General features: G+C 46.8%; 5 protein-coding genes across 5 annotated transcripts; 2 read left to right on the plus strand and 3 right to left on the minus strand.

Moving 5' to 3' along the window:
- The first annotated feature begins 958 nt into the window (after positions 1-958).
- Positions 959-3,331, plus strand: cryaa (crystallin, alpha A). Its single transcript, XM_070930738.1, has 3 exons — positions 959-1,156; positions 1,616-1,738; positions 3,122-3,331. Exons 1-3 carry the CDS (start codon positions 959-961, stop codon positions 3,329-3,331), a joined length of 531 nt encoding a protein of 176 aa, XP_070786839.1.
- A 1,416-nt stretch (positions 3,332-4,747) lies between these two features.
- hsf2bp (heat shock transcription factor 2 binding protein) lies at positions 4,748-10,067 on the minus strand. Its single transcript, XM_070930933.1, has 9 exons — positions 9,987-10,067; positions 8,605-8,740; positions 7,771-7,874; positions 7,537-7,686; positions 7,252-7,396; positions 6,861-6,978; positions 5,597-5,700; positions 5,109-5,308; positions 4,748-4,762 (listed from the first exon to the last, which is right to left on the minus strand). Exons 1-9 carry the CDS (start codon positions 10,065-10,067, stop codon positions 4,748-4,750), a joined length of 1,053 nt encoding a protein of 350 aa, XP_070787034.1.
- A 478-nt stretch (positions 10,068-10,545) lies between these two features.
- Positions 10,546-15,752, plus strand: ankrd10a (ankyrin repeat domain 10a). Its single transcript, XM_070930823.1, has 6 exons — positions 10,546-10,743; positions 11,785-11,937; positions 12,346-12,437; positions 14,399-14,637; positions 15,062-15,142; positions 15,270-15,752. Exons 1-6 carry the CDS (start codon positions 10,546-10,548, stop codon positions 15,668-15,670), a joined length of 1,164 nt encoding a protein of 387 aa, XP_070786924.1. The 3' UTR covers positions 15,671-15,752.
- A 1,696-nt stretch (positions 15,753-17,448) lies between these two features.
- On the minus strand, positions 17,449-21,958 carry ccdc14 (coiled-coil domain containing 14). Its single transcript, XM_070930934.1, has 11 exons — positions 21,922-21,958; positions 21,360-21,415; positions 21,197-21,272; positions 20,720-20,792; positions 20,333-20,434; positions 19,482-19,934; positions 19,247-19,382; positions 19,028-19,113; positions 18,762-18,905; positions 18,031-18,133; positions 17,449-17,919 (listed from the first exon to the last, which is right to left on the minus strand). The coding sequence occupies exons 1-11, from the start codon at positions 21,943-21,945 to the stop codon at positions 17,553-17,555; spliced, it is 1,620 nt and encodes a 539-aa protein (XP_070787035.1). The 5' UTR covers positions 21,946-21,958; the 3' UTR covers positions 17,449-17,552.
- A 994-nt stretch (positions 21,959-22,952) lies between these two features.
- On the minus strand, positions 22,953-27,766 carry ddx4 (DEAD (Asp-Glu-Ala-Asp) box polypeptide 4). The gene is made up of 22 exons (XM_070930387.1): positions 27,746-27,766; positions 27,573-27,615; positions 27,407-27,454; positions 27,266-27,328; positions 26,908-26,928; positions 26,756-26,818; positions 26,440-26,484; positions 26,303-26,329; positions 26,102-26,149; positions 25,933-25,968; positions 25,813-25,848; positions 25,676-25,714; positions 25,434-25,576; positions 25,063-25,215; positions 24,817-24,971; positions 24,612-24,741; positions 24,356-24,522; positions 24,120-24,265; positions 23,831-23,930; positions 23,483-23,753; positions 23,134-23,241; positions 22,953-23,027 (listed from the first exon to the last, which is right to left on the minus strand). Exons 1-22 carry the CDS (start codon positions 27,764-27,766, stop codon positions 22,953-22,955), a joined length of 1,938 nt encoding a protein of 645 aa, XP_070786488.1.
- Positions 27,767-27,945: the final 179 nt, after the last annotated feature.

Here is a 27,945-nt window from a genome sequence, read left to right on the forward strand (position 1 = left end):
GTCTGATCCGCGTTTTACAGAGAAGACACATGTTCTCTCATTCTAGCTATTGTTCAAGGTTATTGATTCTGTTGTTTAAGGCCAGGACATCTTACTTAAAACGGGCCTTTAACTGTTCATTGGTGAGTTGATGGGCACCCTATTGGCTTACTTGTTTCTATTTGAAAACCTGAGTGGCAGTTTTGTAAATGCTGCTTATCCTTTTGACTTGAGTAATCTTCATTAGCGGAATGTTAGTACGACGTTTGCGCGACAAAAAAAAAAGAAAAAAAGAAGGGAAAAATCCGTTCTCCGGTCTCTCCGTGTGAGCTGTTGTTGCTCCACTGACCCTGGGGGAGCATTGTTTCTAAATCTACCCTCCGTCCAGCCGCACAGGCAGAACAATACAGCAGCATTACGTCACTGACCGACCGACAGAATAGATGCGTGCGTGGAATCCGTTGGATGCAGCATCACTCAGGTGAAACCCCCCGCTGTGTCTTTAGTTCGCTTCCTGGACCTCATTGTCTCTGTCGTGCCCCTTCTCCTCCCGCCTCTCCGTCCAGTTGGGTTTGTTTTGGCAGCCCTGGGTGTCTGGTGTGTGGGTGGCACTGGGTCGCAACCAGGGATGTGGACCCAGCTTTGCACCACCACCACCAACACCCCCCCCCCCTCCCCCCATCGTCAACCCCCTGATTCTGCTGACGGGGCCCAACCCACCATGAGATAATGCCATTCCAGAGGGATCGTGACTAAAGCCTCTCTTTCTGGCTCTCAGGTATATAAAGAGGAGACAGCTGTAGAGCAGACAACAAAGCACTCTGGAAACATTCTCCCCTCCTTGCCTTTCATCCACATTCGGTTCTCTCCATCTTGCCTCACCTCCCTCCCTTTCACCTGCTGGACTCTGAGCTGAGCGGGTACATCTGCCAACCTGAGCCACGCCAAGCCGAGCTAGACCAAACTGTCTCCAGCTGCTATGGATATTGCCATCCAGCACCCTTGGTTCAGACGCGCCCTGGGCTCTGTCTACCCTGCCCGGCTCTTCGACCAGTTTTTCGGAGAGGGCATGTTTGACTACGACCTCTTCCCCTACACCGCCTCCTCCATCAGCCCCTACTACAGACAGTCGCTGTTCCGCAGCTTTTTGGATTCCTCCAACTCCGGCATCTCTGAGGTAACGAGACCAGACTCCTTCATGTCAGGAAGCACATCATGACTCTGGAGAAATGTGCAGACAAAGTTGGCTTAACTTAAAAAGGACTGTGCTCTCAAACGAGAAACTTTTTAGTGATGCTAACGCCAAAGCTCATCTTAGCACCCCTTAAAATTACACTCAAAATAGCAGGAAATGTCTTTTTGCATGTATATTGTTCGGTTGTTTATCGTAACTATCAGTAGTTATGATAGTTATTAGACTCCCACCCCATTTCCCATCCACTGTCCTGATCTCCAGCTATTACATTTGAACTTACATTTGATATCCTGATTTTTGTTTGCTTCTCAGTCTTGAGTTTAGTTGCTCTACATCTAAACATAACTTCTGCTGTGCTAAACACAATTTCAAGTTTACAAAAAAAAACCTTGCACTTAAAACTTCGAGAGGCCTCTATATTTGTCCCTGTCTGTCCCTCAGGTGAGGTCCGACAGGGACAAGTTCACAGTCTACCTGGACGTCAAGCACTTCTCTCCCGACGAGCTCAGCGTGAAGGTCACTGACGACTACATGGAGATCCAGGGCAAGCATGGAGAAAGACAGGTAGTGGCCCTCTCATCGTCTCTTCTCTTATACACACATGACATGAATAGTTAGAATGAAAACCACCACATCCCAGAGGCAAACTTTGTACTTCTTACTCCACCGCATTTCTCTGACGGGTTCGGTCAGAGATCTCCAAATTTGGCGTTTTTGAATTTGAAGGATTAAGTGTAAATAAACTATTTAAAATAAATTTAAAAAAAAAACAACCACCTTGGATCAGCTGGGAAATGCATTGTCGCTGTTGGGTACTATTTACTGTTGGGTAGTATTTAAAATCAGCACAACCTTAAATAACTACAGCAGTAAAATGCGACACACACATTAATGCTGCAGTAATATTAATCCAGACACATCAGACATAACAGTTAACACTTTGATACTACTAAGGTTTTGAATGCAGGACTTTTACTTGTCACCGTGTACTATTGCTACTTTTACTTAAGTAAATGATCTGAATGCTTGTTCCACCAGTGTAAAACATATATTGAATTGAAGGTTGTCTTAGAAAAAGTAATGTAACTGCTTGATGGTAATGATGAGAGGCATGGTTTAATGTTCAACAGAATATACATTCTCAGAGGGGGCTCTGTATTTGAAACATTGTGTGTGTGTATTCATATTACCAATATTTCAGAATATTCACACCAAACTGACTGGTGGGACTGTGCCCTCTGCTGGAGGGTCACCACTGCTCAGCTGCACAGTGAACTCTCACTAAAGGTCCCATATTATGCTCAGTTCCAGCTCTATATTTTTATCCTGGGACTCCGCTAGAGTAGCTCTGCATGATTCACAGTTCATAAAAAGCCCTTATTTATCTTCTACTGGCCCTTTACGCAGCCCCTCAGCTCCCCCTTCTGTCTGAAACGAGCCATTTTAGACAAACTGAACAAGAACTCCAAGAACTTGAAGCGTAGTCCTGAGCAGAGCGGTTCGATAACTCAAGACAGACTGAGCGGGTGGATGAGCGTCCCTTGCACTCCCATGACATTACTTAGTAGAACTACATCTAACTGTCTGTCTGTTTGAGGGTTCCTGGCAAGATCCATGACTTTCATACAGGGTACCTTCGGCTGCAAAACATTTGAAATGTGCCGCAGGAGCTCCGAAATAATGAACGTTTGGTGATTTGTGATGATTTGCTGTAGTTCCTGATAGTAGCCTACCTCCAAATCCCAAAACCCACACCCATTTATCCCACATCAGTGTTGGTATTTAAGTTCAACTGAGATTTGTTGAGTTGGGGGGAAATGTGGCTACTATTGGTCTGTAAGTTATCTTTGCAAATCATTTCTAAGCCATTTATATAAAGTGAACTTTTCCTTTAATCATTAAGAGGATTGACCCGGCCGTCGCGGCATCAACCCTGCTGTTTTTCAGGACGACCACGGTTACATCTCTCGCGAGTTCCACCGCCGCTACCGCCTCCCCTCCAGTGTTGACCAATCAGCGATCACCTGCACCCTGTCAGCCGACGGCCTGCTGACTCTGACCGGGCCAAAGGTCTCCGGGGGGAGTGAATCCGGACGCAGCGAGCGCAGCATCCCTGTCACCCGCGACGACAAGCCCAACGCTGCCGCGTCCTCCTAGAGGCCGAGTGGTGGTGGGATGGGGTCGATCGGGGGATGCTGGAGGGGCTCGAGTCTCCTACAACCTGCGACCACAGAATCTCTATCTTCCACCCCTTGGCTTCTTCTTCTTCTCCCTTTTTTCCCCTTAGAGGATATCTGTGTCCTCCTCACTTCACTTTCTCCTCTGTAGTTTCTTCTTAGCACACTCTTACAGTATTATTATTATTAGTATCATTGTTTTGAGCTTAACAAAGAAATCTCCCCATGAGGATGGTTAAGTGAGGGGCGGCTGGAGTTTTTCAGGAGAAAACTCATCTAAAAGGACGAGACATTCGCATGACCTACGCTTCATTCTGCTGGTTGTTGTTGATCTGTGTCAGGGCGAGCCCTCTGACAGTGCAGATGGTTGGAGGTTAAGCTTGGAGGGAAACGTCACCCATGTCTTGTGCCAGATTTTCCATCAGTGAAGTTCTCTGAAGCCCTGGCTGCTTCCATTCTTGTGCTGACTCTTGGAATCCTCTCCTCTCTTTGTCTTAAATATATCCTGTACTGTAGTCTAGGCCTTGTTCAATGGATACCTGCTCATTACTGAGAAGTCCATACTAAAGAAACATACAATAAAGCTGTACAATTAACAAAAGGCAACTCCTGTGTGGACTCATATTCTTTATGCTTCACATCAGGTTTCAGTTCTGCTGACTATAATATCAATGCCACTGTTTTGGGTCCTGGGTAACAATTAGATGATTGTATCTTAACCTTTCTGGGGCGCGATGATCAATTTTTGAGCGTGCTTCCACTTAGGCAGGATAGAAAAAGTTATAATCCTTCAGATTTTCATGAAAAAACAAACAAGATGTTGTTGAAAGGACAACCAGAAACCTAGCGACTGAGAACATGCGGCCCTGTTTTGTTTTCCGCAACGGGATTTGGCTTCATCGGGGTAAAGTCCTTCAATTTGATTGATTTTAAAGGGCTCAAGGCAAAGAAAACTACAGTTGGCTAACTGGGGAGAGTCATTTTAAAATTGCTACTGAAGCTCATTCTTCTGGCTCTAAAAAGGCCATATATAATGTGGAACTGTAAAAAATGCTAAATTAGGATGTTAGGATCAGGATGTTTCTATAACAACAGAAAGCCCGAGTTCTGAAAGTGTGCGAACATATTTAATGAGCCTTGTAACAAACCTGTATTTGTAACAAACCAAGACGCGATAATGCGAACAAATCTGAGGGCTCAACGGCGCAAAAGTTAGAAACGTTTAGATGTAGAGGGCTGTTCCTTTTGCTTTTATATGTAGGTTTAACTTTGATGGGAGGGCTCGTAACAGCACGAGCGCAGACAGATCTAATGTGGCAGGAAGGGAAGTTAACACAGGAGGAGGAGGAGGAGGGCTGGACTGAAGATACCGGATCCGCATCAGAGGCCGCCCTGTTTACAGCCCCCTGCCCTGGAAACACACAAACACTCTCGCACTTTACTGTCTAGGGCACACTTAATAATCCATTACTGTCACAGATACCCCCCAAGCAGCTGCTCAGCTTAATGGCAATTGCCTGTCGTGCCTGTAGAAGCACCAAAATGAAGCAGATGAAGAGAAATGAAGCCCTCCTTCTTGTTCAAAGATGGTTGCATATTTTAACAAGTGAGGTAAACAAACCTACTGTCCGACAAGACAAAATGTTGCATGATAACTTATGTAAACGTAAATGTGCATTGATTCCAACACATTTCTTTGCTTTGATTTACGGCCCAGAGGAGCTACAAGGGTCTGAGATATGTTGCGACTGCGGTACCTGTTGGAGGGCCCGCAGGTCCTCCAGGGTCTGCTGGGCCGCCAGCCTCAGGCCGGGCTGCGCCCTGGAGGTGAGCCGGCCGACGCGAGCCCGGAGTTCCGGGTCGCGCAGGGAGGAGCCCAAGGGGGGCGGCGCATCCTCCTCCAGCAACACCGACTGTAGGAGACGCAGGGAGTGGAGACACACCTCCCAGTCTCCATCTGTCAGGCAAACGGAGATCAGAGGTGGCGTGGAGGCGGACACCTAGACACTAGACATTTTAGAACTTTCTTTGCCCCCCAATATTTATATATATATACAGAACTGTAAGTTGCTGTAAGTCACAAACAAAATGACTAAAGCAACTTGATTGTTTTGTGACACAAGTGTACATGTCAGCTTTTCGACAGGGACGCTGGTCCCTGCATTATGTCGTGACGTGACTGTGTAACATGTCTTCCAAGTTTGCGCCAGAGTTGTTCTGAATGAGACCGGTGGTCCTCCTTTACCGTCCAGCAGGGTCCGGATGAGAGGCAGGAGTCCTGGGTTCTCGCTGATGTGCTTCAGTCCTTTCACACTGATGCTGACATTATACAGAGTCATCAGCATCAACCTGCAGCAAAGAAAAAAAAAATAACAGCATGATACATCACTGACACCTACTGCCCACATCTAGATACCAACATGCCTGACTGAATGTATTTTTTTTAGAACCTTTTAATAACCAGTACGTGGTGGATATATAAGTATGATTCTGGTTACATGAGCTTTTTGCTTAGAGCGCTGTTGCAATAACTACTATGAGATTTTAACTTTAAGAGGTTTAGGGCGTTCATTAAAGTATAGATTCAGACTTTTTCCAGTCTATCAACACCCATTATGCATTATGCACACTGAGAGAGGTATTGGTCACATGATGGTAATAATAATAGCTTGCATTTATATAGCGCATTTCAGGGGGCCAAAGGCCACTTTCCTGATCATTCCTCCTCTCCATAGTGGAAACAAAAAGTCAGTTCGAACAGAAGTTACAAAAAAAGTGAACAAACTCCATGAACTAGGGCTGCAACTGGTAATTATTTTCACTTTCAATAATCGATTAATCGTTGCAGCTCGATACTGAACTGAACGAGACCATCTGAATCAACAAAGTCATTTGGAACTTGCATCTCTAATACTGAGGAGAGGTGATGCATTCGGGGGTGCTCGTTCTGGATTCCGAAGTTCAGCTGAGGCTAATGGATTCAGCGGATACCCACTTGATTTGTCTAACTGAGACTGCCGAAGCCTCATATTACTTGTCATTACATTATATGTCATGTTTATACAGAATGGGGACTGGACTGAAGGACTCGGCCATTTCTTAAAATGTTGTTGCTCCATGAGGGGATCTCTTCACAGCCAGTATAGACAGGAGGAGTGATAGTGACCGATAACTCTCGCATATGGCATATGTGAGTGTTGTATCAACTCCAGTTAGACAATCTGAACCTGTCCTTTCTATAGTATCTAAAGGACATATTTCTTTTTTAGCAGAATTCATTCACTAGCTGCCAATCTATACCTAACATACCCGAACACTGGGGCAGAGCCATACTTACCAAGGTTATCTGACAATTCTTTTAGGTAAAAAAAAAAAAATCAATTCATGGATCTGTTTATGTTGGCAAAATCTACACATTTTATGTTGAGGATACAAACTATCTAAGCAACAATGTTGTTCAGACACCACCAGTGGTTTGTGGTTATGTATTCCAGGACAGCTCCACGTACACTTTCAGCTTGGGGAAGACGCCGGGCTTCATCAGCTCCAGGAGCTTCATCAGAGTGTCCATTAGGACACGGGCCGAGCCGGATAGGAAGTCCCGCCCACACGTCACTGCTGCTATGTCTGGTTGACAGGGAAATAAAGACATGCTGTTCTTCTCCATCAGTCTGAGGAATGACATTCTGACATTACACCCACCTGCTGCTGCACCGTTTGAGGTTGGCAGAGTGACCAATGACCTGCATGCATATTATCTGAATTATATGAGCTGCTGTGACTCAGCGGGTCCAGGCAAGGCTCAGTGGTGCACAGTCAAACCTACTGGTGTACAGAACATACTCTAAGTGGTGCAAAATATAGCTCTCAAAGTGTGTGTGAAGCTGCGAACTAACTCACTGGTAATGGTTCCAGCCAGAGCCAGCACAAACTGGTGGTCCTGGGAGTCGTGGTCCTCAGTTTGTGGTTTCACCTCCTCATCCAGAGACCTGACGAAGCTCTCCAGAGTCTGAGCAGCTATGGCCAGGAAGGACTGCAGCTTACCCTGCACCGTCAGCACACACACACGCACACACACACACACACACACACAATTTACACACATCAGACAATGCAACTCTACCAATCAGCTGTCAGATATGATGTCACTGTTCAATACGAAGACATGGCCCAGACATGACTCACATCAGCCAGCCAGTGTGTGACAGTGTCCTCCTTGGCAGAGCAGCTCCACAGCAGACTGCAGGCGGCAGATCCCAGACCAGAGCAGAAGTCCGCCTGCTGCTGCAGCTCTGCCCCGCTCTGCCACAGCTGCTCACGTAGCAGCAGCTTCTCCTACACACACACACACACACACACATTCAGTGTGAACCTCTCACAGTATCTCAAGCCAGACATTGTGTTGCCTGCCCTCCTGACCTCTCTCTCTTTCTGACATTCGGTCTGCGCTGCATCCAGTCGGGACTGAAGGTGCAGACACTCCTGCTGCAGCTGGTCTTGTTCCTGCGCAAGGTGCTCCCTCACTACACACACACACATGCACACACACACACACAATGCCTGTAAGTTTGTGGATTTATAGTTGACCCAGGTCTACCCAGGTACATGGCAGTGCTGCAAGAAAAATGGAACTTCTTGGTCACAACCAAAGAAGGTATGTTTGGAGACAAAAGGGGTGGAAGCATTTATAGACCACCTTGCCAATTGTTAAGTATGGAGGCAGATCCATCATGCTTCGGGGTTGCGTGGGCAGGCTGGGGGTACAGGAAATATTGTGCGGGTGGAAGGAAGAACATATTCCGCCAAATATCAAGAAGTTTTAGAGGCTAATGCTAATGTAAAGGTCAGTCCAGACACTGAAGTTGAAGAGAGCAGGGAAAGCAGGAAAGATGAGATAAAGGTTTTGGTGTGGCCACCACAGTCCCAAACACTTGAATATCACTGGAAGTCCGTGAAGAGATATCAAACATGCCGGGCATGCAAGGAGGCAGAAGAATATTTCTGAGCTCGAGGTGTTCTGCCAAAAAATAACGGGGAAAAATTCCAAAAGCAAGAAATGACAGACTTAGCTGGCTACAGGAAACATACTAACAGACGGGGTTCCCAAGCTTTTGCACAGGGCCCTCTTTCCTTTTTATCATTATTTTGAAACTGTAACAAATAAAACCACTGTAACTCTAGTTACTCTTTTCGCTGGCATTCACGGCATCCATAGTATTTTCTGCCTCAAGGTTAAGTTTAACGGAAGCGTACTTGTCTGAGCGGCTCGAGCTTTATGCAACGTTTCAATCAGGTCCCCGTTCAGGACTCTGGGCAGGAACTCCCTCAGCTGCATGACTTCTGTGGTCAGCTTCTCTAAATCTCTTTTCCTCACTCTGACAAAACCATCCTGGAAGGGAAAAAAAAAAAAAAAGATGATGAAGATGAAACCTCAGTGCAGAAACAGATTAGAATGATCAGACGTTAAAAACTGTCCCAGAAGAGTTGCATGTGTGAGCAGCTATTAACACCAACGTTTGCCTCTCAGTGGTGTCAATTTATACTCCGCTTGCACACACACACACACACACACACACACAAACCATTCATTGATACAGGATGATGGACACTGGTTGAATCTGTGTTCGGCCTGGTTCGCGTTCTGCAGTCACAGGTTAAGCCCTGGTTGTCAGTGTTCATACAAGACAAAGTTGTGCAGACCTATTAATATAAACAGCATGTCAAAAGTTTAGTTCATTAAAGTGGCTGTCGCTGTCGCTGTCTTTGTTTGGTCAAATTGTTACATTAACACTCCACGTTAAACTGGCTGAGTTGTAATCCTTTTCTTAATCTGAAAATCCCAAACTACTGCAAATGTACAGTATCAGGACGCATTTTTGTGTCATGCTCCGGCAGGCGAGAGGGGACCAAAGTGGAAACAGTCTGAGGTCTACAGCATGGTGGCCCAGTGGTTAGCACTGTCGCACAGGAGGTAAAGCTGGTTAGATCAGGTCGGGGGTTCAATCCCCGGCTGCCCCCCCCCCCCCCCCCCCATGTTGAAGTGTCCTTGAGCTAAACCCTAAGTTGCTCCCGATGGAAACCAGCACCTTGCATGGCAGCTCGGTCGCCATAGGTGTGTAAATGGGTGAATGAGACCGTGAAGGTTGAAAAGCGCTATATAAGTGAGATCATTTACCATTTACCATTTTACGCTTGATATCATCCGTGATGAGGCTCTGCCAGGCCTATGAAGCCATCCTTAATTCTCGCTTTTTTTGGACTTCAGTCTGGTTCTCGTTGAGTGAAACACCGTGATTAGTTAGACTGAGGTCAGGTGAATGACTTGGCCAGTCAGGAATATCCCACTGTTTGGCCATAAAGCTCCTTGCTATGTGTTTAGGATTGTAGTACAGTACCGCTGCACTGTCCCTTAATTTGGGGGGAGGCCTGTAAAAGAGGGTTTTTAAGACCATCATCACCCAATATGGAGGCGAGCATCCTCAAACGCTTTGAAAACAGTGAGGCAGGACTTAAAAACTAATATATATTGCTTTATGAAAATGTGTAGCATACCGGTCCATGTGCTTATTATTTTTCTGGTATGAATATGAAACATCTCAAACAAAGATAACGTGTTTCTAAACTGTGTTGAGTACCTGTTTCCTTGCCTTTTTCCCGCCTAAAGACGCCGACATCTTGTTGCCTTCTTCTACGTTTCCCTGTGGCGCAGTTAGCATTATCGGTAGCATCAATAAATTGCTTAGTAAATTAGCTGCGTGTTTGTCAAGTGCTAGCATCATAACACAATTAGCTAAAAGGTGTTAAACGCAGGGGAAAAGTTTCGAATATTCCGCCCAGCATAAGGAATATTTTCAAAGGTAATTAGCTAGACAGCAATATATAATTTTAGTTGAGTTTACTTTACGTGAGTATGCTTTTATAATAAAAGTCTCCCTCGTACCTCTACTGGGCGCAATGGCGCATGGTGTTCCTGACCGTCTTTTTCCAAAACCGCCGTCTAAAACGAAACGCCTCGAGGTGCTTCTCAGTCACGCGTCCAGATTCCAGTCCGGGTTTTGTGATTCTCTGACGGGCAGAGAGGCTTATCTCCTCTTTCTTTGTGTTTGAACCTTTTTTTCCCCCCCACAGTGTGCTCTCTGGGACCGGGAACACCGGAGAGAAACGCTTCCCTCCGCCACTTTCATAGTTTTACTCATGTCTGCGGGACTAGAACCCGACTTCTCCAGTGATGAGGCGTTTATCAACCGGTTCCCCATCCACCGCGCCTGTCGGGATGGAGATGTTGGCGCTTTGGTCTCACTGTTACAGCAGCTCTCAAACCAGGCTCAATTGACTGCTGAGGACTCCTGCTACGGATGGACCCCCATACACTGGGCTGCTCACTACGGACAGGTAAATTAGGGATTAAGTTGCTAGCCAGATTAAGAGACTTCGCTTCCAAGCGAGAGGTCGTCTTCATTGAGGGTAAAACTCTGTCAGGGATGTTTTGTGTTTTACGAGGACATTTTAACGTTACCTGCGTAACTTACAGTATGCCATAAAGTACTTCATTTAACTGCAGTAAACTTAAATCACGGCTTCGCTATTTGTTCTCGGGATACTTTCCAGCCATAACATGGTGGTGGACAGTAGCGACTAGCATGGACCATTTCAGAATGTTGATATTTTACGTAAATAAAGTGCTGTTTGGTAAAGTCTCTGCAGCACCCGAGGCACCCGCCGTTTTTCTTTCTGTGCGTTATACGCTGCCATAATACAGTTATGTCTGATTGTTACTGTACAATAAAGTTGTCTCGGGATAAAAAAAAAATTAAATAAACAAAGTAACGGTTTGCAGCATTCTCATTGGTTCCAGTGGAGCCAATGGCCATTCAGGCGCCAAAACAGCTCTAGGCAAACAGGAAAACGTAACTTTTCGTGCTGTGTTACTGTAGCCTAGCATTCACCAACGTGACTTCAATTCATATGTAACTCCGACGTAAATACTTTATGTATATTTAAAAAAAAACGTACGTAGTTTATCTCGGAAGTGGTCAGAGGTTTGCAGTGAGTACAGGCACAGTAAGGTACGTCAGTTGCCTTGAGGGCTGCATATAAACGTCACTTTAATCTGCCATAGATTAAAGTTGGCATTTTTAGCATTACAACTCAGCTAAACCTATTATGTAAAAAAGCCTTCTTGTGCTTTATTTACACCAGCACCCCTCAGCCTGGGGGGGGGGGGGGCATGCAGGGTCACTATATATTCAAACAGGGTTGTGGGAGATTTCTTACAATCAAAGTGAATCTGCACACCAGGAGGCTCCTATCAGTATTCTCCAACAGTTCCACTGACATGAGCCTCCTGATGTTAATGACTATTCACTTGATTCTTTGTTTAGCAACAGATGTTTTCAATAGTCCCACTACTGTTCTGTGTCTCCGTGCGCACAGCTGGAGTGCGTGGTGCGCCTGGTGCAGGTGGGCTGCGAGGTGAACGCGGCGACCAGCCGCTTCAACCAGACGCCGGCGCACACCGCAGCGTTTGGAGGACACCCTCACTGTGTGGTGTGGCTGACTCAGGCTGGAGCTGACGTCAACAGGCAGGTCGGTCCTCCAGCAAGCAGTTACATTGAAAACGTGCCACATCCGAATCTAGAAACGGGGGTTATTGAACATCTGATCACACACAAATATGAATGGATCTTATCTAGTATATGAAAGTAGGGCCTGTGGTTATACCTGTGGTATAGCTCAGATCCTCATCTTTAGTAAAGTAGTCTTAAATGTTGCTCGTTATGTGTTTTTAAAACCTTAATCTGCAAAGTAACCAGCAACTATAGCTGTCAGATGAATACAGTAAAATAAAAAGTACTATATTTTAAAGTAGCAGACATATTGAAATGAACCCAAGTACCTGAAAATTGTACCTACGTGCCTATACTAGAGTAAATGTACTTCCACCACTGGCAGTGATGGTGCAGTGACATAAACATTTGTACGCTGTGTCTTCAGGATTTTGTAGGCGAGGCTCCCATCCACAAGGCAGCCCGGTCAGGTAGCTTGGAGTGTATCCAGGTCCTGTTGATAGCAGGTGCTAAACCACAGTAAGTACCCTGCAGTCTGACAGCTCTGTCATGCCGAGTTCATTAGACTCTGAATCAGATCAGGGGTAGGTTTTTCACATACAAGGAACTTGCATGGGTGTTATGGTGCATAACAATAAGCATAGTAAGAGAAAATAGTTGAGAATAGAGGGGGAAAAAGTACTACAAAAGTCAAGAAATATAATATAAAATAGAAAACAATGACAATAACAATATGAAAAAAAAGCATGTACAATAAAAGAAAACAAAATACAATAATTTGGTCTCATATTGTTTGACACTGGTGTGGAAACATTTCAAACGTTACCCAGTCTGGTCCGTCCCGTGTCTATGAGCTGAGGTCCTGGGGGGACTCTGAGATTGGAACAGATGAACTAGCACAGGACCAGCCAAGTGAACATTGTGGTAAGAGATTGGGGGGGGGCCTTATCTTACCATTCGGAGTCCTCCTAAATGGCGCTGAATAAAATATTTAATTAAATTAAAATCAAAAACAACATTTATTTGAATTAATAACTAATTACATGCAAGTGCAACAAAACTGGAGGAGTGTAATTTTGACATTTAGCGCATGAAATCTGCTCTATTCAGCCTATTTATTTCATTTGACGATGATTTAATGTACACTTAATGAACTGTCAAAACAAATGTGGATCTGAAGAAGTTGCATATTAGTGCAGGTAGTTGAGAGTTGCGCAAAACTGCCATCTCCGGTGTTACTGAATCGTTTCAGTTTGTTGTTGAGCTGTATTGATTCTTATCAAAGGGTGTGCGGAAACTTGTAGTACCTGTTACTTATTACTTGACACTGTTTGACCAGTCCTGACATATGTTAACATTATGAACTCAATAGAAGCAAGCGCCGCCGATGACAGTCATGTCTAGACCTGCGTGCTTCGCTTACGGCCAACTGGCTTCTAGGCATTGTGCTAACAAAGCGCGAGCTCACTGCACACGCCTCAGGATTCACTGTAGCTAGAGGATTATTGTGCCGTGCCGGAGGGAAAGGAGCAGAGTAGACGGTGACATTTGTGAGGAAATCAAACTAAATATCAGGATTTGACTGATCTTTATGGTTGTTGATGGAGGCTTTCTACACTGTCAACAGCCTGGAAAGTGTTGTACCGTCCACATAGATTCAGACTCAGGATCCTCACATATATGGAGCGTCTCGCATGACGACATCTGAGCCATCGCCCGTGACAACTGAACAAACTCCATCCACTGTTGAAGACTGCGGTTGAAAGTGAAGCTTCCGTCAAAACACCAGACAAGACACATTTTCAGACTTACTGTAGAGGATGATCACATTTTTTTAAAAAAAGGCCTAATCCACAATGAGTCATTTCATTTGTTTGCTAAAGCTTTTAAACTAAATATACTCTAATAAAAACAAAACCATTGCTGCTGATCAACATACACACCCAGCTTCCAGTTTTTAACAGCTCGTTCTCTGGAAATACTCTGGAGAGTATCAGCTAATATTCACTTTCTCACAGACACAGATAACAGCAGCTTGTACGTCAGCTAATATGCCATATTTCAGCACGAAGAACTGAAAGTTCATGGAACAGAAGGACCTGGAAATGGGCCACAACTTGGACTCTCCGTTTTAGCTCCCGTTAGTCCAGGGCTCCATTAGCTAACTACTAAGTGGGATGTCTAGCAATAACTAAGCCCCACTTTAGAGCTGGGTTATCCCTTTCTATTCAGGGTTATCCTCAAAAACACAGGATTAAGATAGGGGCCGTCGGTCACGGTCAGAGCCAAAGCACCATATTATAACTAGAGCCTGGTAAAGCAGGGACGTCCAATATTGTCTTAGCACAGTCAGATATTGATGTTGTGTAAAGGTTAGCTGATAAGTAACGGGGGAGGGAAAAAACAAATGAGCAACTAAAACTAAAGCAATGAAATGCAGACTGTTCAAGATGAGACTCTTCCCGTCTCTTCCCGTTCAGTTTGAGGAACGCCAGCGGGCAGACGGCAGCAGACCTGGCCCACGCTCACGGCTTCCACGACTGCTTCCGCCTCATCTCCAAGACCCAGAAGCACCTGCAGCAGCTCGGCGGGCTCCGCGCGAACGGGGAGCTCGACGGAAACGGAGGCATCCCGATGTGTGATCAGGGCCCGCTCAGCAGAAAGAGGCTGCTGGCCGCCGTGGACGCGGGCCACATGAAGAAAGCCAGGAGAGCTGACAGTAAGACGTTTGTTGTTGTGTTGGGGGGTTTTTTTCTGTTAAATGTCTTTTTGTGCCACAGGCGTCTTAAAACAGGTCGGTTCGGGGGGCTTTTGTTCAGGTGTGATGATAAGGTGTGATCATAAAAACTAATCAGATTCGAGATATGGACTATGGATAGCTTGACAGACCATATTCACACGGCGGCCATTTTCCTCTGTCACACTCAGGGAAGCTCAAACGCTGTTATCATGTCGTACTGCTCTTATAAACGTATATATGTGTGTGTGTGTGTGTGTGTGACTCAACAAGTGGTTGAACGCTAATGTTTGAGCTTCCCACCCTGAGCGTGACGTCAGTGGGAAATGGCCGCCGCGTGAATATGGCCAATGATGGCATTTCCATGCAGCTTTTCTTTATCATTCTCTCCCGTCTCCTGCTGCAGACGCGTTGGCGCAGATGCAGGGCGGCGGAGGCGAGGAGCTGGAGAGCATGAACATGGAATCTGTCCAGGAACTCAACTCAGGTGGGACTGGAGCTTCTTTTTTTTTTTCTTTTTTTTTGGTTGGTTGGTTGTTTGTTTGTTTTTTTGTGATTAATGTTGCACAATCTGCTCTTACGAAGACATTGACTTTCAAACTTTTTAACACAAGCAGATGACTACTTCAAAGCCACCGTCACCAACGGCCACCATCACACGCTGCCTTATGCCGACCAGGATGGCCCTGAGCCACCTAAAAGCCTCTCCGCACCGCCGCCTCCCCCTCCAGCCGACCGGCAGGCGCCGCCGCCACCGCCCGCTCGGCACTCTTTTGCCGACATGTGCGGCTCACTGCATCTGACCAGCAGCCCCAGCAGCTGCGTGTCCCACCGGCCGGCCTGGCGGGGGCTGATGGGAGCGGACTGCGGGGACTTCCTGCATTACGGACACTACCATGGCTTCGGAGACACGGCGGAGGAGCTGAGTGACGGGAGCCGCCTCGACCACAGCCAGGCGGAGCACAGACATAAGCCGGCTGTGGCCAGCACCATTCACCTCTACCACGGCTCATGAACACGGGGGGTCGTGGAGACAGGGGAGGGTTACTCTTAGCTTGCTTTAAAGACCACTCTGACATTTTGGGAAATAATCTTTTAATGCCAAACCCAGGGTCACTACTACAGTTTAGTGAAATATTCCTAACTCCGTCACTGTGTCGCAGTTCCACACCACATACTATACTAATTGTCATAGTTTATACCATAGACTGTATATAAAGATGGCCGACGTGCCTCCACTTCCTCCCGCTGTACAAAAATGAAGCCAAACTCTCCCGGATACGGCCGCTGCCTTTTTGCGCCCGGTCTGCGAGTCTGCGCAGTGGTGATCGTCGGGTGGAGCCGCGGTATCGAAGGTCCCGCCCACACACCCCGCCCCAACCCAATCGAGAGTACGACGTCTCGACCCGTTTTTATAGCATCAAATTAACTAATTAAAGCCAAACTTATCAGAAAAATTAACACTTTTGGGGGGAAATGTATTTGACGTGTACTTTGATAATTTTTTTTTTTTTCTGTTCTGCTAGCATGGAGGAGGGGCGGGGCTTATGAGCTGTACTGCAGCCAGCCACCAGGGGGGCGATCGAGCCGTCCATCTTTAATATACAGCCTATGGTGTGATTTCAGACTATTCAGATTGAGTGTTTAAAATGGAAATGGGACACAGCTGGTGTCTCTAAAAACAACAATAATACTTACAAAAAGGGGCAAACTGGTGTTGATCTTCTCCTCTGAGCAACAAGGCAAAACTGTTTCTCAAAATGTCAGCTGTCTCCTTTAAGGCTGCAGTATCTTGGGATTTACATTACAAATGAAGGGCAGTTTTGTGGCTCACGGGCAACAGGTTTGTTGCCTTCGTCCTCTACTCGCCAGCCCCCTTGTCTCCAACGTCCCCGCCGCGTCGCAAAAGAGCGCTCTGCGTTTTTACTCCCAGCTCACACGTAACGTCCAGTTCTTCCCAGGAGGTGTGGATTGTTGATTGTAGATCCGCATCCTGAACTTCCTGCCACCCTCTGCTTCTCCGTACATCCTCCCCGAAGTCAAGCGTCAATCCTGGTTTGCACTATTATGGGCCGTCAGGTTGGATTATGCGGTGTTAAGTGTGTGTGTGTGTGTGTGTGTGTGTGTCGGTGGAGGCCAGAACAACTTGCACTGACACTGAAAAACGCCTCAGCCTCAATCTACCAAAGGGAATATGTTATTGGTTTGTGTTGTTTTTTTTGTTGTTGTTGTGGCATTTGAAACCATTTATTTATGTTTTAGAGCAGATGAATGTGGTTATTCAGAGCTGTAATTTTTAAAAAGCATACTACAGGCTTTTTTTCTGGGGGGGGGGGTGGCTAACATACAGTGTGCTGAAGGCACGCTGCCTCTTTTTGTAAACACTATGTCACCTGTGTGCCAAACAAAAAAAAACAACTGACTTACCCCCGATCAGGCACTGCTGCTGCTGCTTCTGACAACTGTTTTTATACTGGTTCTGGGTTTTTATGCCTCTTTTCCTATTAAAACGTGTTTTTGCAGTTTCATTTAAAAAAAGAGAAAAAAGGGGGATGAGTCTTTCTTTTTTTTTTTTAATCAGTGGATTTTTGTTGAATAAAAAGCACTTCTAAAATCGTATTGACAAAAAACAAAGACTTTAAGAGCTCCAAAGTTCTTGCATAACTTGAGTTAGTAGTAGTATAAAAGTAGTTGTGCTCTTTACGGGCAATGCCAGCAATTCAGAGCAGATTCTTTCTAGAAAATGTTACGAAACCACAGGCCTCGTTAAATAAACTGTTAAATAGACTTAAGTAAGGGTTGAATGACAAGAATAAAAAAAATTAAAATTTATTTATATATCATCAAAAAGGGCAAAATACAGGCCGTGCAATCACAATAGTGGAGCTGAGGGTGGATCACCTCCCCAGATCCAGCTGGATGGTCTTCTGCAGACTGGCTATGCTGGCGTCCAGAGCTGCCAGGCCGTCCCTGAACGCGGCCGACCCGGACCCGGCGCTCCAGTCGGACCACACAGACTCCGCGTCACACCGGGACACTGTGGAGCTCAGCCGCCGCTCCTCGCCTCCCACTTCACCCGAACGACGCGACTGGCCGCCGCGTGGCGATGCGTCTCTCGGCCGGGCCGGGGTCGGTTTCTTTGGCTCGGGCGCGTTCCCCTCTCTCCCTGCAGCAGCGTGCGTGGGCTCCGGCTGACCCAGGGACATCAGGTACTGGGTGATGCGCTCGGTGGGGGGCTCTGACAGATCCCGACTCTGAAGAATCCTGAAACGGGCAAGAAGAAGAAGAAACTGGAGGGAGCCTGCTGCACTTACATTTCCACTCATTCGTGAAAAGCCCCCCCCCAACTCCACCTCCACCTCCACCCAGGCCTACCTGTTAAGCTTTCCTATCTCTTCCAGTCTTTGCTGTGCGAGCGAGGCCAGCTCACTCTTCTGTTGCTCACTGTCCAGCCATCTGCTTTTAGTGGCCTTCAAGTCTACACACACACACACACACACACAATATCACTACAGAAACATTTACAAGATATAAAAAGCCCACCAAAGTCTTCATCGTTATCTTACCACAAGTGTATTAGTATTATTATATTTCGGGTCATTTAGATACTCTCCATTCGGTGTCATAAATCGATATACTATATTGCTCTGATTTTTATAGGCTGCCTTTTATTCGTTTGAATCTTTCTTATCTTTTATTATTTACTGTTGATGCTCATTTACTTTCCATTGCAGTTTAAAATGTTAGATTTCCTGTTAAGAGTCTCCTTTCCATCTGTCAAAATGTTCCAATCGATGGATACTTCCATCACAATTCCTTGTGGTTTTACAACGTCTACTGTTAAAGACGACGAGCATAAGTTGATCCCCCGGTGTCCTAGAGGTGAAGCCCACCGACACTTTGGCTCTGGAGGAGCTCACCGGACCCGTTGAGACCACAGACGATCCAGATCTCTTGTCAAAAACTTGCCGTTTGTTTTTTTTTTTTCAGCGTGTTAAGCTCGGAGGTTGTCTTTTTAAAAACCTGCTAATATATTATCAGCATTGGTCCAGTGCCAGAGCACGCCATGAGGAGGAGTTGAGAGCCGGGTCCCGGCGAGTCCAAACCTGTCGCGATGAGCGCGTTCTCGGCCTCTCGGCCTCTGAGCTGGCCCCGCGCGTCCTGGAGGGCTTTCCGCTCTTCCGCGAGGGCCTCCTGGAGTCCCTGCAGTCGGGCCTGAGCGGCCGCGAGCTCCTCCTGCAGGGTCAGCACTGTGGACGGACGGACAGACACGCACTATCCCTTTTAGTCCTGAACGTGGACTTCACGGAGAGCAACACACACACACACACACACACACACACACACACACACACACACACAAACACTGCACCTTCCGAGTTACAGAGCGTCATGGCGTCGCGTTGCCTCTCGGCCTTCTCTCTCTCCTTTAACTGCTGGTTCAGGATCCTGACGCGCCTGGGACACACACACACACACACACACACACACACACACACACACACACACACACACACACACACACACACACACCAGTTAGTGAGGGTCCATGTCTGGAGTGAAAGCTAAGGCGCGTGTGTGTGTGTTTTACCTGCGGAGCTGAGTGTTCTGGCTGTGTAGCAAGGACAGGTCCGGTTCAGTAGTCTGGATGTTTGAACTACCAACATTTATGAGTGACGAGGACACGGCCTGCTCCAGATGACTGAGCAGCCTCTCTGCTACACTGCCTGCGCACGCACACACACACACACACACACACACACACACACACACTGTGGATTAATATGGAAATTTGAGAGACAACAGGCACAGGAGATTCCGGTTACCTTGTCCAGCAATCAGAGCCTTGAGTTCTCCCAGCAGATCCTGAACCACCTTCTTCACCTCTGTCTCCGCACCGCAGTCCCGAGGGACTTCATCAACCTGTCCCGGCCCCAGCTGCATGTTTGGCATCTTCGCAACACAGGAGTGTGTGGCAGCACTTTGGGCGTCGATGTCTCTCACCGGGACAAACTCCTCCTCCTCCTCCTCCTCCTCCTCTTCACCGCCACACTCCGCCTCGCAGCGCGCGTGTTGTGGAGCTTCAGAAGCGGCCTGGGAGTCCGTCCGAGGGATGGAGGTCTGGGGCGGAAGGGCGGCAGGAGAGAGGCCGCGTGGAGGAGGCGAGCGAGGCTGCGGCAGGGTGTGAGGGCGTTCCTGAGGCGGACGGAGCTTCGCCTTGGAGCCTGTGGGTGGAGCTGTTGGAGCTGTGCTGCCTGGTCCGCGCCAACTCCTCTGGTCTGGAGGTGGAGATGGAGGGAAGACAATTGTTGACAGTTTTTTGGGGGGGGGATTTTTTTGCTTTTTAGGTCTTAATCCTAATTCATTTCATTCATTCACTATATAATCACAAATTTGTCAAATAACGCGCCAGCTTCTTGGACTTTTATCACCCAACAAATGAGACTAAAACTGTTAAAAAAAAATTAAAAAAACAGCGAGGCGAACCAGTGCTTCGGACGCCAGTCTTGAGGGGCTGCTGTAGGTTTTGCGAACCACCAGATGGCGCTGTGCGACTGAGTTTGAAGGCCCGAAGCTTTAAATCACAGCTTTACTCTCCGTACATAAAAAAAAAGGAACCACAACCCCCCCTCAAATTAAACTAATTAAACTAAACCTCACACAAAAACACACCTACCTGTCTTTGTGGGTAGTTTTTTGCCGGTCTTTCTCCCCAGTGAGGTAGACGGCCTCGATTTGGCTGCTCCACCCTTCACTGCTCTGGGACGGCTTGGCGAGGCTTCTACAAACACACACACACACACAAAAGGCTTGTAACTGGGGCTCAAAATAACTATTATTTTAAATTTTGTATTATTCTTAATTTGTAGATTAAGCGTTGATGATCCAGAAAAAAGTGGCACGTCCTCAGAGTGGAGACGCTGGAACCAGAGGTGCTTTTTGCTTGAAATTGTTGTTCATTACTTTTCTCTCAGTCGACTGATAAAAAGTTTCGGCATTACTTGTAACAAACTGTTGGCCGCTCTATTCATGGCCCGTTACGTTCAAAGGAAATTCCTCTGACCTGCCTTCTCAGCCTGAAGGATGCCGCCGAGCAAGGCGGCACACCGGTCCAGACCCTTATGGAGGGAAGAGACCTGAGGGGACAAAAAAAAACAAAAAAACAACAGCTGATGTGAGTCCACGTCGTCAGCTCACAGGCCCTGCTGCTGGTTTGACCTTTCTGATCGCCTGACTGCTCGTGTCTGTTGTCCCATCTGATTTCTGATCTGTTCCCCGGATCTCAGCAGTACAGTTTTTTTTTTGTTTTGTTTTTTAAAAACCCTAAATGCTAAGTTCAAGGTCAAGAGCTCTTGTGTTGTGTGACCATGTGGTGTGTGGGTGTGTGGTCATGGAGGATCCTGGCGGTTCACTGGTGGACAGCCTTTTGCGGACATCACCCACGCTGAACGCACGTAGCTTTCTTCTGTCCTGCTGCCTGCCGTGTTCACCCGCATCAGTGACATGCTCAAAAATGTCCCCTCGTGTCTCACTTCACTACCTGGTCTTCAGAGTCCGTGGAGTACAGAGAGTAGGCCGGCTCGGGGCGGGCTGCTGGTCCTGGATTTGGAGTCACTCTTAACGAGTTAGAGGAGCACAGCATGAGAGTCAGGGTATGCAAGAAGTATGTACAGTGAAAGGCGAACAGAGGTCAGCGTACTCACCGTCTCCTGGCCGGCTGCACTTTGACCCCTGCTGTCAGCCTCCCCGACGTCACCACCTGCCAGTCACAAGCCCATTTCAGGCGCTGTAGTAGCGAAGCATCTGAGCATTCTTAAACCTGGTCTTGCGAGGCTGTTTATACTGGGGCACGAAGAACCACCAGAGCTGCAAGAACTTCAGGAACTATTTTGAATCACAATACTGCTGGTATGGATATATTAATTTTCCAGAATTTTGTTCAAGTTTGTGTTTAAAAACTGTAACTGGGCCAAATTAAGGAATAATTATTCCATACCAGGCTGTGGGGGATCACAGTCCCCGACCAATGAGTGGGCTCCATTCATGATGTTACTCAAATTCAATGTGTATAACATGCATGGGTCAAAAAACTATATATAACAATTACATTTTTGGAAGTAGGCATTTTGCATTGTTTACACAGCTGAAGCACAAACTAAAGCACTGCAATTGACTGTGTGACACTACAGGCTTTCCTCTGTCGTTTGCAAACAGCGAGTTAGGTGTTCGTGTTATTAAGTAGAGCTCGACTTCAGTCGGTCTTACCTTGCTTTTAGCTGTTCCTTTCATGGCAAACGACGGCTTCGGTCAACTACCGCACTCTGCTGAAATGTTTGGGGTTTTTTGTAGGCTGCAGCTGTTGTTTTCTCCATGTACGGCGGCTTCCGGGTTGAAAGGAGAGTTTCAAACGGGCAACGCGTAGCGGACCAATCAGGATGGCACGGAAAGCGCCCCGCCCACAGAGGGCGTGGCTGCAGGACCAGGAAGGATCTCTCCCTCAATAGTTCATTTGTCCTCCGTTACTCATTATATGGTTGCTATGGAGACGATGCACCCAGCTCAAAACAATTATTTTTATTTGATTTTATGTTCTACTTATACTTACTTGCACTGTGCCCCCTGGGATACCACATTGCTTTCTATTTGACACATTAGATTGCGCAAAATTAAATCAGACCTTTAACTGATCACGGACCAGTCCCTGCTTCCAGGTCTGTGGAACAGGTTTATCCCGGGCAGTCTTCAGCCTGGAGGTCACCGCAGTGCCCTGTTGCCACATGTTGACCAATCAATTAATCCATCAACCTTCATCCATTCACATTTGGCAACGAGACGGCTCCATTTATGCATTTTTTTTGGGGGGGGGGGGGGGGGACTACATGAACTACATTCAACACAACAATAAAAGTAGGCTTTACTGTGAACAAATATTTATTTATTTTTTTTAGGAGGAAACAAATTATAGTTGGAATGTGACACTTTAGTTTTGGCTTTTGGTCAGACACATTGCTTTTCCTTAATCATGTAAAAGGCAAATAATGATTAAAAGAATATAAAACAAACGTTCCGCAATATGCCGGTCAGTGACAATGAATAAAGTGGTCACATCATACAAAAGACCTGGTTTCCCCCATTTTAAACATCTCGCTTGACACATTTAACTTTGTCTGGCCGGAGACTAACTTCAAAACAAAACATGGTGATAAAACGACAACAAGCTGAACAATCTGGAAAATAAAAAGGAAAAAAAAACACTCAATGCTGCGTGTGGCTGTGCTGCTTTGATAATATGCCCTCTATTCCCATTCTTCGTCGTCAGCTGCGGCCTGAGCAGCCGGCTGGCTCTTCGCGCTGTCTTGGAAAGATCCTCCCTGTGGTACAGTGAGGACAAAGACACGGTGAGGGACAGGCAGCTACACTGACATCACAAAGATCCCAGTGAAGGGGGGGGGGGAGCAGAACAGTCAGTCCAATTACCTTCCTGGAGTCTGAGGAGGCAAAGTTTCTCCTGGCGGGGTTGAAGCCTGTGGTGCTGGAGCCACTGAACGCAGAGTCCTCTAACCAGGAGGGCACTTCCTGCTGGGCCTGTCAATCCCAGTCAACATATGGAAAGAATGAAGGCCAACACTGACTGCGGTTAAGTCCTTCCTAGTGATACACAATGCCTGAACAATGTGTTTTCTCAGGGGAATAACTCATGTAGGTGAGTATGTGCTGTCTGAACATTCCAGTTACTGCTCATTAGCGAAACAAAAGGCTCAATGTGAACGTTGATTCTAAAGTTGGTGCCATCCAGGTGTCATTCTGGGGCTGACAGCCCCCTTACCTTGGACAGGATTGTGACCAGGGAGCGAGACAACTGGCCGTCGGCCTCCGGGTCATAGAAAGACACCGCCCGCCCAATGTTGCCACAGCGGCCGGTTCTCCCGATGCGGTGGACGTATTCGTCGATGTTGTTGGGGAGGTCAAAGTTCACCACGTGCTGCACATCCGGGATGTCCAAGCCGCGGGCGGCCACAGACGTCGCCACCAGGACTGGGCATTTGCCAGAGCGGAAGTCTGCCAGAGCCTGCTCTCGCTCCCGCTGCTCGCGGTCTCTGCCAGATGACACGACGCGTTACCGTCTGCGCTGAAGCAAAGCAGAAAGTGTAGACTTCCCGGACACGCCGCTTACCCGTGAATGCTGGTGGTTGGAACCTTCTCCTGGCACAAGTACGTGGCAATAAAATCAGCCTGTCTCTTGGTCTCCACAAACACCATGGTGCGCTCCTTTCCTGCAAACAACCCCAGCTCATGCTCCATTATGGACAGGTTGCATTTTCACATTTTGAGCTGTAATGCATCATCTAGTCCTACAAAAGCTGCTTCTTAGCGGTTAGGATTTGTAATATTCTGACAAATAATCACTCAATAATACTTATATTAAGGTGTTTTCTCTGGGAATAGCCGCAAATAAACGTTACCAGTTGTCCTGAGGATGTCAAGGAGCTGCTCCCTCTTGGAGAACTTGGTGACTTGGACAAACGTCTGCTCCACATCACTGCAGGCTCCGCCCACCACGCCCACAGCCAAGAACAAATAGTCGGCCTTCAGGAAGTCGGCCGCCATCCTGTGAAAACACGCTTCCGTGTTCATACATGCCGTGCTCACGTCGAGGACAGTTGGTCAGTGAAAGCGGTTGTTAAATCAAGGAGCAGACCTCTGAATGTCCTCGGGGTAGGTGGCACTGAACATCAGAGTCTGGCGGTTCTCTTTGGGTGGCATTCCGGGGGAGCCCACGATGCGGCGCATGTCAGGCTCAAACCCCATATCCAACATCCGGTCAGCCTCGTCCAGCACGAAGTAGCGCAGCTTACTCAACCCGACCTGGAGCACATACGGCATTTAGTTACATGTTTGAGCCTGCAACTAACGACTGTACACACCAAGACACTGAAGATTCTGAAGGAGTCTACCTTTCCTCTTCCAATCACATCCAACAGTCTCCCTGGTGTTCCACACAGCACATTGCAGCCCCTGCTGATTTCTCTTATTTGGTGTCCAGTGCTGACTCCGCCATAAACCACTACTGAACGCACACATGTCCTACAACAGACAGAGGAACATTAGAAGCCAGGACAATGTGCAACTTCACACATGGCATCTTTCATTTCAACTTACCCATAGGCAAATTTCCTGGCCTCCAGGTAAATCTGGTTGATGAGCTCCCTGGTGGGGGCCACAATGATGGCTTCAGGCTCCTGCAGCTCACTGAAGCAACTGGCCGCAACGCCGTCTGCCATCAGATGCTGCAGAATGGGGAGCAGGAATGCAGCCTGGAGGAAAGTGGGGGGGGGGGGTACATTCTAACTCTGTCGACAAGCAAACTAGACCGCCCCCCTCCCTTCCCCTCCCCTCTCATCTCACCGTTTTGCCAGATCCAGTCTGGGCACAGGCCATGAGATCTCTGCCGGCAGAAATGATTGGGATGCCGTGCTTCTGCACAGGGGTCGGCTTCACGTACCCGGACTTGCGGACGTTTTTTCTCAGGGACTCGCACAATGCTGCCTCATCAAAAGTCTGAGGGGAAAAACAGGTTCACAGCTCAGCAGACCGTCCATCAATTACACAACAGATGAAACATACACCACCTTCAATGGAAAGTTGTTTAATTAATCAATGAACGTAAAATGCTCAGCCATCACCGCTTACAAAAGCATCTGTACTTGCTTATTTAGTTCTACGAAGCAGCAATTGTCGGAAAAGTGGCAAATCTCAAGTATCTCAGCACTTCTTACCATGATAGCCTGCGGTGGGCTGGTTCCACTGACGTCCACCATGATGTCGTCATACTTGTCAAAGTTGATGCCGCTCTCATAGTGGGCAAACACGGATTCTTCGTCTTCAGGGAGGGTTGGGGGAACGTAGGTGACCCTCGGCCCTGCGGGTGAGAACAGAAGTCATTTACACGGGGTGGTACAAGCTGGACCGTACTGCAGAAACGCAGAATCCATTTACGTCGAGCTGTTCAGTAACTTACTGTCACCATCGACTGCATCTCTATTTTCTTTAGCTTCCCCTGTAGCAGATACAGATAAACCACATCAGTGAGATCCGAACGTTCAAATCCAAACTACGAATAAAATCATTCAAGTTAATCATTCAAAAACCTATTACGTTGAGCAAAGATGTCTTCATCTTTTCCCCGGTAGCCTGCAACGACACGAGATACACTCGACATCTGCTAACATGAAATAATGACGCTTGGTTTAAGGCTGAATTGATTGGCTTATTTACCGCCTCCAAAGCCTCCTCTGCCACCCTGGTCACCACCTTCAACACATGACCAAGCACTAATTATCTGCTCTTCGCATTTTAGAAAACTGACATCAAGCAAAATGTCATCCCGCTTCAGTTAAAAAAACTTTTTTTTTTTTTTTTTTTTAAAGGCTGAATCAACAAATACCTCTTCGGAAACCTCCTCCTCCGCCGCCGCCTCTTCCGCCATTAAACCCTGTGAGATTCAGGAAGTATTGAAATACAGAGATTTACACACAGTAGATAAAAGATCTATTCCTTTTTACAATTACAACCAAGCCCTGTTTTTGTACTTAGTGTGTGCGTGTGTGTGTGTGTGAATAGCTCAAAAAAAAAAAAAAACACCTACCATTTTCACACACTCCATCGCTGTCCCCTGTGAAATCAGGATAGTTCAACATTAAGTCAGATTTATCTTTATGTCAGTTGCGTTCAGAATACGACCTGATTCTGGCTGCCTCAGAAGCAAACACATGAAAACATTACCATTGAATTCACCGAGATCCGTTCCGCCAAATCCTCTGCCGCGTCCTGATGGAACAAACATGTTGTCAGGACGCGCTATTTCATAAACACATAATCTGCTCACACAATAAGTCTGTATTTTTTGTCAACACCTGTCTCACTCAACACCTGTTCAACTATTTGAACATTTACTGCCAACAAGTTTTTGTCCCGCTGTATTTAACACTGTGTTTTTATGGACTATTACAACTCGCACACTGACTCATTCAAATCTGAAGTGGAACAATCGATTTTCTGTCGGCGTGGGTGGGCGAGTTAGTCACAGTCCGCGGCTCACCTCTGCCTCCTCTACCTCTGAAACCACCTCTTTCTCCTCTTGTACTGTTCCAGCTGTCCCCATCTGTAAAGAAGAAATTGGAGGGGTCAGGAGCGCCAAGGACTGAGCGACTGCTAACTGACACCAGTTAACATGGCATTGCAAGGGCTTACCATTCCCATTCTCGTCGACACCTACAAAACAAAACAAAAAAAAGGACAAAGTACTAAAATTAGACTCCTTCTACAATTCCAATCTAAGCATTACTTCTCGTCTTCTCTCATTTCAAATCCACACTACATTACAAAGCGCATCGTTCTTGCAGCTACTACCAACATTTCTAAAATGATCCACTCATCTAATGATCATTTTCAATTAATCAATTACTTTTTAAGTCTGTATCTCAAATCACGTTACCAACAGGCCAAAGTGACGTCTTGCAGTTGACATTGTTACTTGGCAAAGAATGTCGTTTTGGCTCAGCTAACAATCATATTGCTACTTGATTAACAATTTGAGATGAATGGGCACCTGAGGAGAACGAGCTCTTAAATCCTCCCCCTCTGCCTCTTCCTCTTATTCTTGCACCCCAACCTGGAGAGAGACAGAAAAACATGAATCAACGGGCAGTTTTGGGCAGAGGCAGTCATTGCTCATACTTTCTACACGTACCCCTTCCAAATTCGCCACCCCCAGCGTTCCAGGTGTCTCCTCCTGTGCCTAAAAACAAGGCGTTCACGTCCAATGAGGCGTCACCTTAACTCACATCGTTATGGATTTTACATGATAAGCATGGCTGTTATCACTGGATTATTAACATACAGAGCAGTTCACGTACCTTCGCTTGAGGTGTGGCTTGTCAGTGGAACAGTACTAGCTCCCTGTAAAGATGGGTAAATTCAAATCAGCCGTTGACTCTCTGGCTGCATGGCAGAAACAACACAGCTGCAAACACGCTTGGCAAATGACGCGTTTTCCTCGGTACTTTTGACTTCAACTGAAGTTGCTTACCTCTTCTTCCCACTCGTCCATGTTCGCTCACCTTTAAAACGTAAAGACAACATATATTATTAACGTCAAAAGATTTTGGCACATCACGTCTTCGGACCAACCGTAACCACCGGCCTCGTGCGTTTTGCAACTGGGGCGTTAAGCTAGCGTTAGCTCAAACGTTTGATTACATTTAAATTGTGTGCAAAGCCACTCGGGGA

Source organism: Enoplosus armatus, chromosome 24, assembly GCF_043641665.1.
Source record: "Enoplosus armatus isolate fEnoArm2 chromosome 24, fEnoArm2.hap1, whole genome shotgun sequence".
NCBI lineage: Eukaryota > Metazoa > Chordata > Actinopteri > Centrarchiformes > Enoplosidae > Enoplosus > Enoplosus armatus.

Coding starts and splice junctions, on each gene's coding strand:
- cryaa (XM_070930738.1), top strand. CDS start 959: ATGGATATTGCCATCCAGCACCCTTGGTTCAGACGCGCCCTGGGCTCT. Junction 1,157..1,615: donor CCAACTCCGGCATCTCTGAG/GTAACGAGACCA, acceptor TCTGTCCCTCAG/GTGAGGTCCGACAGGGACAA. Junction 1,739..3,121: donor GCAAGCATGGAGAAAGACAG/GTAGTGGCCCTC, acceptor GCTGTTTTTCAG/GACGACCACGGTTACATCTC.
- hsf2bp (XM_070930933.1), bottom strand. CDS start 10,067: ATGCTAACTGCGCCACAGGGAAACGTAGAAGAAGGCAACAAGATGTCG. Junction 8,741..9,986: donor GGAAAAAGGCAAGGAAACAG/GTACTCAACACA, acceptor TTTCCCTTCCAG/GATGGTTTTGTCAGAGTGAG. Junction 7,687..7,770: donor AATGTCAGAAAGAGAGAGAG/GTCAGGAGGGCA, acceptor GTGTGTGTGTAG/GAGAAGCTGCTGCTACGTGA.
- ankrd10a (XM_070930823.1), top strand. CDS start 10,546: ATGTCTGCGGGACTAGAACCCGACTTCTCCAGTGATGAGGCGTTTATC. Junction 10,744..11,784: donor GGGCTGCTCACTACGGACAG/GTAAATTAGGGA, acceptor CCGTGCGCACAG/CTGGAGTGCGTGGTGCGCCT. Junction 15,143..15,269: donor TGTCCAGGAACTCAACTCAG/GTGGGACTGGAG, acceptor TTTTAACACAAG/CAGATGACTACTTCAAAGCC.
- ccdc14 (XM_070930934.1), bottom strand. CDS start 21,945: ATGAAAGGAACAGCTAAAAGCAAG. Junction 18,134..18,761: donor GAACGCGCTCATCGCGACAG/GTTTGGACTCGC, acceptor GTGTGTGTGTAG/ACTTGAAGGCCACTAAAAGC. Junction 17,920..18,030: donor GAGATAGGAAAGCTTAACAG/GTAGGCCTGGGT, acceptor TGCCCGTTTCAG/GATTCTTCAGAGTCGGGATC.
- ddx4 (XM_070930387.1), bottom strand. CDS start 27,766: ATGGACGAGTGGGAAGAAGAG. Junction 27,616..27,745: donor TGGACGAGTGGGAAGAAGAG/GTAAGCAACTTC, acceptor CCATCTTTACAG/GGAGCTAGTACTGTTCCACT. Junction 24,972..25,062: donor AGACTGGATCTGGCAAAACG/GTGAGATGAGAG, acceptor ACTTTCCTCCAG/GCTGCATTCCTGCTCCCCAT.